General features: G+C 35.6%; 1 protein-coding gene across 3 annotated transcripts in view; it reads right to left on the bottom strand.

Annotated features, from left to right (window-relative positions):
* Positions 1-368: 368 nt before the first annotated feature.
* The window catches only part of LOC144957962 (uncharacterized), a 37,747-nt gene continuing 25,078 nt past the window's right edge, over positions 369-13,037 (bottom strand). For 2 of the 3 annotated variants that reach the window (XM_078889522.1, XM_078889523.1), the window contains 5 exons: positions 9,784-10,055; positions 9,124-9,220; positions 7,904-7,940; positions 6,250-6,319; positions 369-2,090 (listed from right to left, as the gene is read on the bottom strand). In XM_078889522.1, coding sequence (XP_078745648.1) covers positions 1,974-2,090; positions 6,250-6,319; positions 7,904-7,940; positions 9,124-9,220; positions 9,784-10,055 — 593 coding nt within the window. In that variant the 3' untranslated portion in view covers positions 369-1,973. The remainder of the gene's footprint in view (positions 2,091-6,249; positions 6,320-7,903; positions 7,941-9,123; positions 9,221-9,783; positions 10,056-13,037) is intronic. The other variant, XM_078889524.1, reaches the window with a different exon arrangement.

Here is a 13,037-nt window from a genome sequence, read left to right on the forward strand (position 1 = left end):
ACAAAACTCAACCTGTTTACACAGAACCAACTTTCTGTGAATTAACAACTTTTTGTCCGAGACCTTTCAACGCCTGTTGCGTGTGCCACGTTTTTATAGTCAATTCTTCATAATTCAAACTACAAACGATAAATATTATCATTAAAAGTAAAGTTTTTTAAAAATACTCGTCATCTAGCCATGAAAACAGGATGAATCTTCATCAAATTCCCCCCAAGTTTATCGAGACAAATTGACAACACCTCACCAGGTAACACAGTGCAATATTTGTAATCAAACACACAATGATGTTAATCAAAAACTAAAAATTTCAAGTATGATTTGATAAACCAAATAGAATCTTCTTCTTCTTCTTCTTCTTCTTCTTCTTTCAGCTTATCCCCCATTTTGCAGGGTTGCCATCATGAATGCCACATCTCCATGCATCATAAACCACAAAGAATTGAATACATAGACAATCGTTAGATAACCTGACAACCTGCACCTTAGCAAATCAAATCAAATCAAGCGCTTGGTGCATCTCAGGTGACATAAAATAAAACACCATGGAAAAAGTGTGCTAAAACTTAATTAAAGACTTATGAGCACACATAATCACCAAAACACAAATCTAACTATCGTAAGAATGTCAGGCATTTGTATTTGTCACTATCAAAGTCTCCCCAGTAATCCATCCAACCAACCCTGCATCCAAACAAGCCAAATACATCTAGAAATAAACGTGAAAGAACTCAATCTTATGGCAAAGACCCTAAGTCTTGATGCATGAATACAATAATCAGACAAAAACAGATGTCCTGAGACCTCAATAACACACACAAAAAAAACCTCATTCACTCAAACACACAAAATCTGCTTCTTTAAAAAAAAAAAAGAAAGAAAAAAGGTTTCTAAATCACTGCAATACATTTATTTTAAAATAAAACATCTAAATACTAATTCTATATTAGTACAGGGTTGCCAATTCAGGAGGCAAAAATTTACTTAACTTTGACGCAAACACATTGACCGACGACCCCTTCCTGCGTGCTCAACTCCATGTAAAAAAGACATTATGGACCTATTTATTTTCAGTTTAGCAGGTGATTGGAAATTATACTACCATACTGAATTCCGTAAATATACGGAAAATTGGAACCCTTGTAAATACTAATGCTTACCAAGGGAAAATGGAGATTTATACACTCATTAAAAATTTTTAAACAATACGACTTAAAATAACCTTTAATTTATTTTCTTGTTTTATCCCCTAACACTGTCATGACACTGATGACGCATTTCAAGTGTTTACGATTCATGAGAAACAAAAAGAATAAGGAAACGATTACAATGAAAAAAAGGAAAAAAAAATCTACCAAATATAATTAGCAATAATTTAATATAACCGATAACGATAGATTTTTAAAAGAAATGAAGAAAGAATTCCATAAACAAGTCATCGATGATGACACAAAAAAAATATTATTGTCCTTTTCCACAATTTTCCTTAAAATGATTCATATTCATCTCAACCCACCAACCAGGCACACCTACGCGCGCACACACACACACACACACACACACACACACACACACACACACACACACACACACACACAGCCACAGATCATTGAAAACATTCATCATCATTATTATCTTACAGTTCTGTCATTCAGTCAATTCAAGACATTAGAAATAAAACTCACCTAAACAAACCCCCCAAAAATTAATCAAAAACCCTAAATTCATATAAAAAAGAACATTCATCATTATTATTATCAAAAATTTCCAGCTTTGTCCCCCCTAAAAAATTTTCTTTTAAATTCCAAAAACTTTAAAATTGTCTTTTAATCCCTCAAAATTCTTTATCTAAAAAAAAGTAATTTCGTTCATGTCTAATAAAATAAAAAACATCATTTGCATATTTCTTTGATTTGTGGCGACTCCATTAGACCCAAACTCCCAGCAATCATTCAGCAGACGTCAGACTGGAATCAAGAAGAAGAAGCAACCTCAGCATCCCTGGTGCCCTGCTTGGCATCGTTGCCATCACCGTCTCCATCATCGTCGTTATCCATCAAGTACGAAAATTTGTTTACAGTGGAAAAGTCCTGCAATGATGACAAATTACAAAATGGTTACACGAGTGAATATTACAATGTTGTTAAATCTCAATACAAACTTGATACAATTAGTTTGAGTAAAACATTATTTCAGTAAGGCACAAAATCATAAGAAAGAACTGAACAAATGTGTCTGAAAGGTGCCAGACAAAGCAAGACAGAAAAATACCATCCCAAAAAATCAGACCTCGACTGAATGGTAGCACATCTGACCAGTAATCAGAAGGTCTGAGGTTCAACCCCCAGTCGAGGTCAACCGATTTTTTGGGATGGTTATTTTACTTGTATTTTTCTTTCTTGCTTTGTCTGGCACCTTTCATACACACTTGTTCAGTTCTTTATCTTACACCGGTGACTGCTCCTTAATTTCTTAATTTGATATTCACAAAATCGTAACAGATAACCCAGACATGAGAATATCGAATTCTACAACTTTACAATGAGAGGCCCTGATAGCTCAGTGGGTAGATCATTCCCTTCATGTACAAAGGGAGTGAAATCAAGCTTTATTACATCCATGAAATAGACATATTAACCCTGACAATAATTCTTGTATCAGACTTGACAGGTTACGTGTCACAACACATTTGGTAATTTAAATGTCATCAACTTCAATTTAAAAGTTTAAAAGACATAGAATGATTATGTCAATATCACTAAATTATTTATTTCAGAAAAGTGAGTGGAGAAGGCACTTATGTTGATAATAACAAGAAATGAAGTGAGTAGGAAAGTGCCAGAAGACAATAGAGAATCAAAAGCTTTGCGGCCGCAATGGGGGTTCGAACCCGCGACCTTGCTGGTACGACAACTCCGCCTGGCCGGGGAGATCGTGACTCTACCAAATGAACTATTCACGACCCCATAAAAGGTCGCTTCAAATTCTAGTCTATCGAGAGCCACTCTCTCCCCGACTTCTTGAGGTCACAGGTTAAACACACACAAACACCGCGAAGTTAGTTGGCCAGCATTTAAGCTAAATAGCCAATAATATTCTTAACACAAACGTGTAACATAGAAACAATTGAGATATTGAGTAAGCTCCGGTATTTGGGGTGAATTTTAATTCAGAAAAGTGAGTGGAGCAAGCACTTATATTGATAATAACAAGAAATGAAATGAGTAGGAAAATGCCAGAAGACAACAGAGAATAAAAACTTTGTTGCTGCAATGAGGGCTTGAACCCGCGTTTACTGGTATACGACAACTCCGCCTTGCCAGGGAGATTGTGACTCTACCGTATGAGCTATCCACAATCAAAAAAAAAAAGTCACTTCAAATTCTAGTCTAACGAGAACCACTCTCTCCCCGACTTCTCTGTTGTGGACAGCTCATACGGTAGAGTCACGATCTCCCTGGACAGGCAGAGTTGTCGTACCAGTAAGGTTGCGGGTTTGACACAGCCGCAAAGTTTTTAATTCGTTGTTGTCTTCCGGCATTTTCCTACTCACTTCATTTCTTGTTGTTATCTAAATTATTAATGAAAACAAAACAAACAAACAAACAAAAAATCAAAAAAAAAAATGGGGTTGTAAAAATCCTGTAAAAAATGTTTTATAGGCGCTAAAATAGAAAGCAAGACAATTAAAGGGAGAAACTGAAGTGGGCAAACTATGAAAGTCGCTAACACATGCCTACACAGAAGCCATACAGAGATGAAAACACTCAGATAGTGGACGATTTACAGGGGGAAAAAACAGTGTTCATCTCTCACAGTAAATATGAATATTGCATACATCTTAAAAAGACACTTTAAAAAGGCCCGAAAATTCATGACAAAAACTGGAGTTGGCAATCGACAAATGCTCAGTAAATGGGACCACATAACAAAACAAGACACTCGGACAGTGGACGATGTACAGAAAGAAAAATAAAATGTTCATCTCTCATAGTTAAAACAGTGAAAAGGGAATAAGAGACTCTATTAGTAGCTCCATCAGTACGGTTCAACAGTCGTGACGTCATTATGACGCATAGTAACTGGTTCTAAACTATCGGAACAATGGCAGACGCCTTTATGAATTACTTTTCCGACGAGCATAAAAGTGTATGCAGAGGAGAAAAACATTATAAATCTGATCATGTTTTGACTTTTATACATTCTGATCACATGACATGTGAAAAAGTTCTGGCCAGCATGAAGAATGAAAAGTACTGAATTTCTTTGTTTAGAACCAAGCTGCTGGTTGCTGGGCGGACGTGACATCAGACTATTGAATCCTACTGTCACCAGTTTTCAAAATCATTTGTGTTTCATGTTTCCTTATTATTATTATTATTATTATTATTATTATTATTATTATTATTATTAATATTATTATTATTATTATTTTCATTATTATTATTATTATAACAACTGGAGAAAAAAAAAAAAGAAAAGAAAAGAATTTTTCTGCATCTTAAATATTTCTTTAAATCAAAACGGATATTCTAGAGTGAGAGTCAAGGTAAATATCCAGTTATATCTCAAATTATATTTTGTTCTGGGTTTCTTGTCCAAAATACTGAAATACCGTATCCATTTTAGACGGACCACTTTGAAATATATTCATTTCTGCACCCATTTTCCCATCAAATCAAACAGACATTACAAAAATAGCTTCCGATTGACCAATAATACACACTTGTACAAAAAAGCTGAAAATAAACTTGGCCAGCCATTGTCAAATTACTATTTTTTTTTTTTTAAAGCAGACTTCAGGATCTAAATGAAGTTGGTTGAATTAGATGACATCAGAGAAGCTTTTTCATAATTTTCTAAAGAATTGGAAAATTGTTAGAGTGGGTGTATTTTGTATTATAATTTTCAAATTGAAGCCATTGTCCACAAGAGTATCTTTGGCATTCTATGAGGTAATATAGAGATAAACAAATCCATCAAACAACTGTATGATGATGTCAACAAGAGTATAGACATTCTAAAAGTGGAATCATAACATCAAAACATAGGAATTTCTGTATCGAAATGACCACCAACTTTGCCACCAAACACATAAAACAGTTTTCTGGCACAAAACTAAATATAACATCTATTAGGTCACGGAATGGACAAGGGGGGAAAAGAGTGCAATTAATTTTCCTACTTAGCTCCCTTTTGGCAACCATTAAAAAAAATATCACCTTTTTACTCCCCCCACCCCTCTCCTCTCCCCTTTTTTCCCTTGTTCTTACCATTATCTTCATTTTTGAAAATCTGAAGTTTAGAAGCAATGGCGAAATAACGGAAAGGAAGAGTGAAAATAAGAATGATTCCTCCAAAAATGGAAGGGTTGGCAGGTATGAAGAATAATTCATGTTTCCCGAATGAGCAGAGTGGCAGTTATTTTAATAATCTTCCCACAAACAGAGAAAGAGCCTGAATCTTCTGAATATTCCTTCAACGTCCACCTTCACTCATGAAGATTTTGACATTAACAATAACATTAAGGTGAAAATTCACCAGTGATCTTGAAGCTCTGTAATTAAATCTAAAGTGGGAGCAGATGTCACTTCCTACGGTAAATTGTTCCAATCTACGATGGTTCTGGGGTAAAATGAGAATTTTCTGAGGTCTTTAATGTCTTATGCTCAAACCTGGGACACTAGAACTTGAGAGCTACCATGCATTGCCAGATAAATGTATAAAACAACTTTGTCAAAACACACACACACACACACACACACAAACACACACACACATACACACACACATACACACACACACACACACACACACACACACACACATACATGGATTAGTCATTAGGAATAGCAGACCTGCCAGCAGTCAAAAAACAAAACAAAACAACCAAAAAAAAAACCCAAGAAATTAAAAACAAAACAAAAATAAAAACAAAACTGCAACAGAATTATTTAACAAAAACAAATATAACAGCTTCAGAAAAAAGAGCAAAATACCAAACATGGAACGTTTCGGGCTCAAAACCCTTCTTCAGCCTACAACCAAAAAAAGCAATAAAGACATAAATACATTACTAGTAACTTGCGTAAAGACAGCAAGACGTAATGCAAAAATTGACTAAATCAAATCCAACTAGTAAAATTTAAGGTTAATTTTGCTACTGGCAAGCCTGTGTGTGAAAAGGGCAGTTTGATTGACACAATCTACATACAGCTACGAGTATGAGGTCAAATATGGCTGCCTTACCCTTGATCTATCCTCTTCAAATTTAGGCATTTCTTCTATAGATTTGGGTAACTTTTTCTCCCGTTGGTGCCTGCGGACATGAGAATTTCTTACCATTATCAAAACATGAAGTATTGATAACACCTAAGCAGAAAATCATGATCATCATCCATGGTCAGGGTTGCCAATTTGATTGGAAAGCATTATGTCATGCACTGACACAAATCAGCAACTCAAATTCAATAAAGCAAGCCAAAAATGAAGATCTGTCCCTAAATCACAGACTGTGTTAGGACTTAGAAACGTTTTTCAATTTTGTAGAGGGCGAATTGATTTTTAAACGAGATAAGATTAAGTAACTTGTATTATTTTTTCCCGGTGAAAATCAATAACAATGTGAAATTGAATGTAAGCTTCAATTTAATATACGAAAAGATAAAATGGACGTTTCGGGTTTCCCCTTTCTCAACAGTAGTGCGTTGTTAAGATGATTAAACAAAAATATTGATCAAAGTTTTTGTCTATTCACCTTAACAATGCCACTACCACATTATCTCATTCTTCTGTAGTTTTCATTCATCCTGTTTTGTTGATAAAGGGGGAAACCGAAATGTCCATTTTATATGTTTTTGTATATTAAATTGAAGCTTACATTCAATGTCACATTGTTATTTATATCTTAGAGCAGCACCATTTACATTTATTACCCTGTGAAAATCAGCAACCCTGCATGGACAGTGAGAGACAATCATAGAGCTACAAGCGATCACAATCATCGGACAAGCTAACAGATTTACCAAATCAAACATAGAATGTAGGTCAGCTGATTGCTCACAAATTTTGCCAGTCAAAACAATTTCTTTACAAAAGCCCTTCATTCATAGACAGTTTGCATCATCAAAAAAAAAAAAAAAAAAAAAAAAAAAAAAAAAAAAAAAAAAAAAAAAAATGAAATTGAGCCTTTTATATAGCGCAATATCCACTAAACGTGCTCAAAGCGCTTTACAAACCACAAATAATCTTCTTGAGAGAATTTGGTGATAACTGGCCAGATCTATGGACTGACAAAAACCAGGACCAAACAGCTGTGTGATATTCATCGTATTCAATTATGATGAAAAACATGAAGTTTAGAAAGAATAAAAATTACAATATATTCTGACAAACTTTTGTTCTCATAGTAGCTTGTGCTTATTGGATTAGATAAACAAATGTGGGCGTCCTTGAGATAATCAGTCGCACGGTGAAAAGCTTTGAACAAAGATATTGACAATTTTAGTCAAGAGGTCAATTTGTATGGAAAATGAGTTATCAAAAATCATTAAATCAAACATTTTTCAACATAATGATGAAATGATTTAATTGAATTCTACTCATTTTATTTTTATTTTTTATGAAGGTAATCATTATACTTAATATCAACTCTTGTCAACTTTGGAAGCGAGTTTCTCAAAATTAGGGTTTCACACCCTAGCCAATGCATATGATAACTTCATGAAAAATCACCCGATTTGCTTCAAATAAAGATTAAAATGCTCAGGAGACATTCGGCTTTCAAAAAATGAAAGAAAAAAAACGCAAACAAAAATTTTCACCATGCGACTGATTATGTCAGGGACGCAGACAAACGTCTTGTTTACTTTGTAAAAATAAAGTGACGAGGGAATAAACTTACTTTTTCAACTGTTGATGGTCTCCACTAGCACTGCCATCTGTAGACAAAAAAAATAGATTCTCAACTTCATGTCACTACAAAACTAAAAATGTCTTCATTAACCAGTTCTTTGACAAGACACTTGTTTGAAGGAAAACTTGTCCTTGGAATATCTGTCGATTTAAATAACCCTTATCTTGACCCACAACTTCACAAAGTCCCAGATTTGAGAGTTTTAGCCAAGACGACGGTCATTTAAATCAATCAATATTTGAAGGACGAGTTTTCTGGCCAAATTATTTAACAAGTAGTTTTCCAGAGTACGGCAGTAACCAGTCAAATAGAAATATTATTGGAAAAAGAAAATCATCTTGGCAAAAATTCGAAGGTCCCAGGATTGAGAGTTTTAGCCAAGATGACAGTCATTTATTTAAATCAATTGATATTTGAGAAGGACGAGTTTAACTGGATAAATAGAAATATTAGAGAGAAAAAATCATCTTCGAAAATACTCAGGTTTGAGAATTTCAGTCAAGATGAATAGAGTATGGCAGTTTGCTACTTAAGATATGCATACAAGACAGATAACACGAACTATGAGTGAAAAAGTATGTTCTGTACGTCCAACCTGATAGATTGAGCATATTTTTTGTGGTCCAGTAATACAACACTTCCCTTCAGATCTGTAAGTCTCACATTTGAGCCAAATTCTGGACTGCACCAAGTTGAGTCCTTATATATTTTCTCAACTTAAGTGCAAAATGAATTCCTGCAAGTAACAGTGTCATGTCTATTGGAGGGGAGGGGGGGGGGGGGGGGGGGGGGGGGGAGGAGGAGGAGGAGGATAAGTACTGTTTCCTTACAGGCTTCATGTCTTATCCTGTATGTTGAGTGTTGCTGTTGGCTTGGGAGCCCTTGTAAAGCATTTTGAGGGGTCCCTAACCAATAGCACCTTAACATTTGGGAAGATGTTACGCCGAATAGGCGATATTACAAGTTTTTTTTTTGACAACAATGCTTTTAATGGCCAGGTACTCATTTTAAACCTGAGCACGATGAGAGAACATGGGTAAAGAGCCTTTTCCAAGGACTCAACATTGTGCCACTCTGACTGGGACTCGAACCCATGACCTTTCGATCCAAAGGCGAGTGTCATACCGCAGCAAGTCCACACATAAAGCATTACACAAATGTAGTCCAGAGAGTGAAGTACAAAGGCTGCACTCAAGCCAATTCCTTACCTCCATTGGCCCTGGGACCACCGGGTCGTCTGTCTTTATTGTCTCTGTGGTGCTCTCCACCTTGTTTGGCAGGGTGACCTCCCCTCCCTGCTGGAATCTGATAGAGGAAGAAACGCGAGCGAAACATTTAGAATTTTACATTATCTGATCATAATCACTGACCTATCACAGGTAAATAAGAAATCCTTAAAGAAAAAAATTCAGACTTAAGAAAATATGTATTATTTTTATCCACATTTATAAGAATTGTTAACTTTGAACTCGAGTGACATGATGCATATACATATTATCCATTCTGAGTCAAATAAACACATTTTCACCAATTTTAATCTAAGATTTTATTTTTAAAATAGGGTTGCCAATTCAGGAGGCAAAATTTTACAGAACTTTTTCGCAAACGCATTGAACAACCTTTTTTTTGAGCGCTGAATTCCAGTAAAAAGACAAAATGTACTTCCAGAATTCTGGAATTTAGTAATGTATTTATGTCTTTATTGTTTTTTTGTTGTTGGCTGAAGAAGGGTTTTGAGCCCGAAACGTGTGGTGTTTGGTATTTGGTTCTTTTCCCAAGCTGTTAGACTCATTTTTGATGATTACAAAACTTGCCACTGTTCAACAAGCCTTCTGTTTGACCGTACACAATTCCAATGGCCAAATTACCTTCCTGTCATCTCGTCTGTCATCCCTGCGAGGACCCGCCGTGGTTTGGGACGACGAGGAGGATGCGTTGTTAGAGGCATCCCGACTGGGGGCGGGGTTGGATGCTGATGGGGCTGCAGCAGGAGCAGCTCCCTCTCGTTTCTTTGACCAAGCGTTTTCTTTGGGGGGCGGAGCGGGCACCAGCTTCGCCTCTTGGCTCTCGGCGGGTTTTGGCGAAGTCGGCGATTTAGGGTTTTCTGACGTTACATTGTCTTCTGACGACCTGCGACCCACTAGAATAAGGAAATTGAACAAAGAAAAAAAGCAAATAATGAGAAAATTTCATGAAGTTGTCTATAGGAAAATTTGCTGGAGTCAATAGGTCTTTTTCTCATGCTGCCCCTTCTGCTTGGAACTCCCTTCCAATTTCTTTAAGAAAAATGCAATACAGAAGCTACTTTTAAGACAAATATTAAAAATCATTTTATCAGAAAATATTTGACAGATTAAAGCCGGTTTCCATTATATAATTTATATTTCTTGGTACGAAAGTCAGGTTATTTGGGGGGGGGGGTTTTGTATGCCGTGTAATGGTGACATTAATATTGTATTGGAAAGGCGCCTAGACTTCTTTGTAAATGGTGATAGGCACGGTATAAATGATTCATATTATTATTCACAAACAAAACCAAACAAAATTCAACCCATCCACTAAATATTTTTCCTGTAGTCCATTCAGTCCATTCCCACATAACACGAGATCAGACCTGCCAACTTGAAAATTTAAAAATTCCCAGTTTTCAGAAGAAGTAAATAGAAGATACTTTAACCCGTTCTCCTTACCAACACGTCACATTCATTACGATACAGCCAACCTTTTTCTTATTCAATTTTCTATTGTACATTATAAAATTTGAAGAAAATGAACAGTGTGTTGTATGTAGAGCATGTTGTGCTAAAGAAATTATGTATGGCAAGAATTTTACTGCTAATATGTCTGAGTGATGAAAAATCTATTTTTGGGGAAAACCCTGAAAATGGCTAGTCGATTTTTCTACTTTTTGAGATTTTCCATCCCCCGAGATAAATTGAAATGTAAATTTTATATAAGCATCACTTGGCACAATAATTTCCTTAGATTTGTGTCAATTTGAAGTTTAAATATAATAAAAGAACAAATCGAATGAGAAATATTAGGGGAAATAATCCTCAATATCTCAAAATGGGAAAAACAGAGTTGGGGAGTTATGGAAAACCATTCTTTATATGTAATATCTATGGCACCAAATGTTTCTTCTCATCAAGTCTTATAGAATTATTCTTATCAACAAGTACTTTATTCAATTGGGACCCAAAATTCTAGAGTTATGTGGGAATGGACTGAATGGACTACAGGGAAAATGTTTAGTTGATGGGTTGATTTTTTGTTTGGTTTTGTTTGTGGGGCAGCGTGGCTCAGTGGTACGGTCTTTGCTTCCTACCCGAAAGGTACCGAGTTCAATCACCCGCCGCTGCGTTGTGTGGCCTTGAGCAAGTCACCTCGCCCTAGCTCACTTTGCAGCGCTGCTCTGCGGCTGACGCCTGGGTTATTCCAGTCTTCCCTTGGAATAGACCCTAAAGACAAATTTCCCCTTGGGGATGAATAAAGGGAATTTTAATTTTTAATTTTTTAATTTAATTTTTAATTCCTGGTTCTACGAATTATTCATAGGAGACGGCGGGTCTGATTCGACTGACACAACAGATCCCCTATGACCGATTAATTATCATTAATGACAAATCTAACAACAACTGGATATTTGTCATGGCATTCATTGTTAGTTGATACAATACAATACAGCTGAAAACTTCCTCTTATCAGTAACATTTTCATGGAGGTTATCTACAGACAACAATGATGGGGAAATAAAAAGGCAAAGTGTGGAACAAGATGAGAGGGGGGGGGGGGGGGAGGTATGAGAGAAATCATTAAATATGCAGAGAAATAAATCATTAGAAAAAAATGAAAAGTGATAAAACATAAAATTAAAGATGCAGAAAATAAGAAAAGGGAGTGAGGTTGTCAATCAAACGTTTGTACATAAAACAAATGTTAGTAAGAAACAGTTTGGTCTAATAATTTTAAAGAGTTAAACATGCAGAGGGCAAAAACAAAAAAAAATCCGATCTCATACAAAAACAAAACAAAACAATAACAAAAAGGAATAATATATGGGATAAATAGGTAAATTTATAAAGAAATGCTCAGGGCCCTCTGGATTAGAAGCAACAAGAAAGAAAGAAAGAAAGAAAGAAAGAAAGAAAGAAAGAAAGAAAGAAAGAAAGAAAGAAAGAAAGAAAGAAAGAAAGAAAGAACTAATTGACAATGATCCTAAGGAAGCAATGATAGGATTATCTGCTTTGGTGAGATCATTTACGTATTGACCGTTTTCAGCAAAGACTGAATTCCTTTCAATCCACTAAAATCCTCTGGTGATGACAACAGGCCAGTCTGTTGTCACCAATACCGGACATACCTATATTCAGACACCAATACCTGACATACCTATATTCAGACACCAATACCTGACATACCTATATTCAGACACCAATACCTGACATACCTATATTCAGACACCAATACCTGACATACCTATATTCAGACACCAATACCTGACATACCTATATTCAGACACCAATACCTGACATACCTATATTCAGACACCAATACCTGACATACCTATATTCAGACACCAATACCTGACATACCTATATTCAGACACCAATACCTGACATACCTATATTCAGACACCAATACCTGACATACCTATATTCAGACACCAATACCTGACATACCTATATTCAGACACCAATACCTGACATACCTATATTCAGACACCAATACCTGACATACCTATATTCAGACACCAATACCTGACATACCTATATTCAGACACAAATACCTGACATACCTATATTCAGACACCAATACCTGACATACCTATATTCAGACATGCCTATTTGAATACTTTTATTTTTAATTTGTAGTTTTCAAATGATTTTAAATTAATGACAACTGTATCTAACTTCATCATAAAAGCTTGTCAACAGGGGGAATCGAATGACATTTAACTCTCTCGAGTTCATATGCATGGAAAATCTAACAAATTTGTTCAATTTACAATGAGGGTGAACTCGAGACAGTTAAAAGTCTTGAATTGTTTTCAGGCACTACAATTCCATTTTCATGAGTGAATCCAAGATATTTATGTGGTTCTCAAATTGGTGTCTGTCGC

Source organism: Berghia stephanieae, chromosome 12 (genome assembly GCF_034508935.2).
Source record: "Berghia stephanieae isolate SIO BIC M18660-M18661 chromosome 12, UCSD_Bste_1.3, whole genome shotgun sequence".
Classification (NCBI taxonomy): Eukaryota; Metazoa; Mollusca; class Gastropoda; order Nudibranchia; family Aeolidiidae; genus Berghia; species Berghia stephanieae.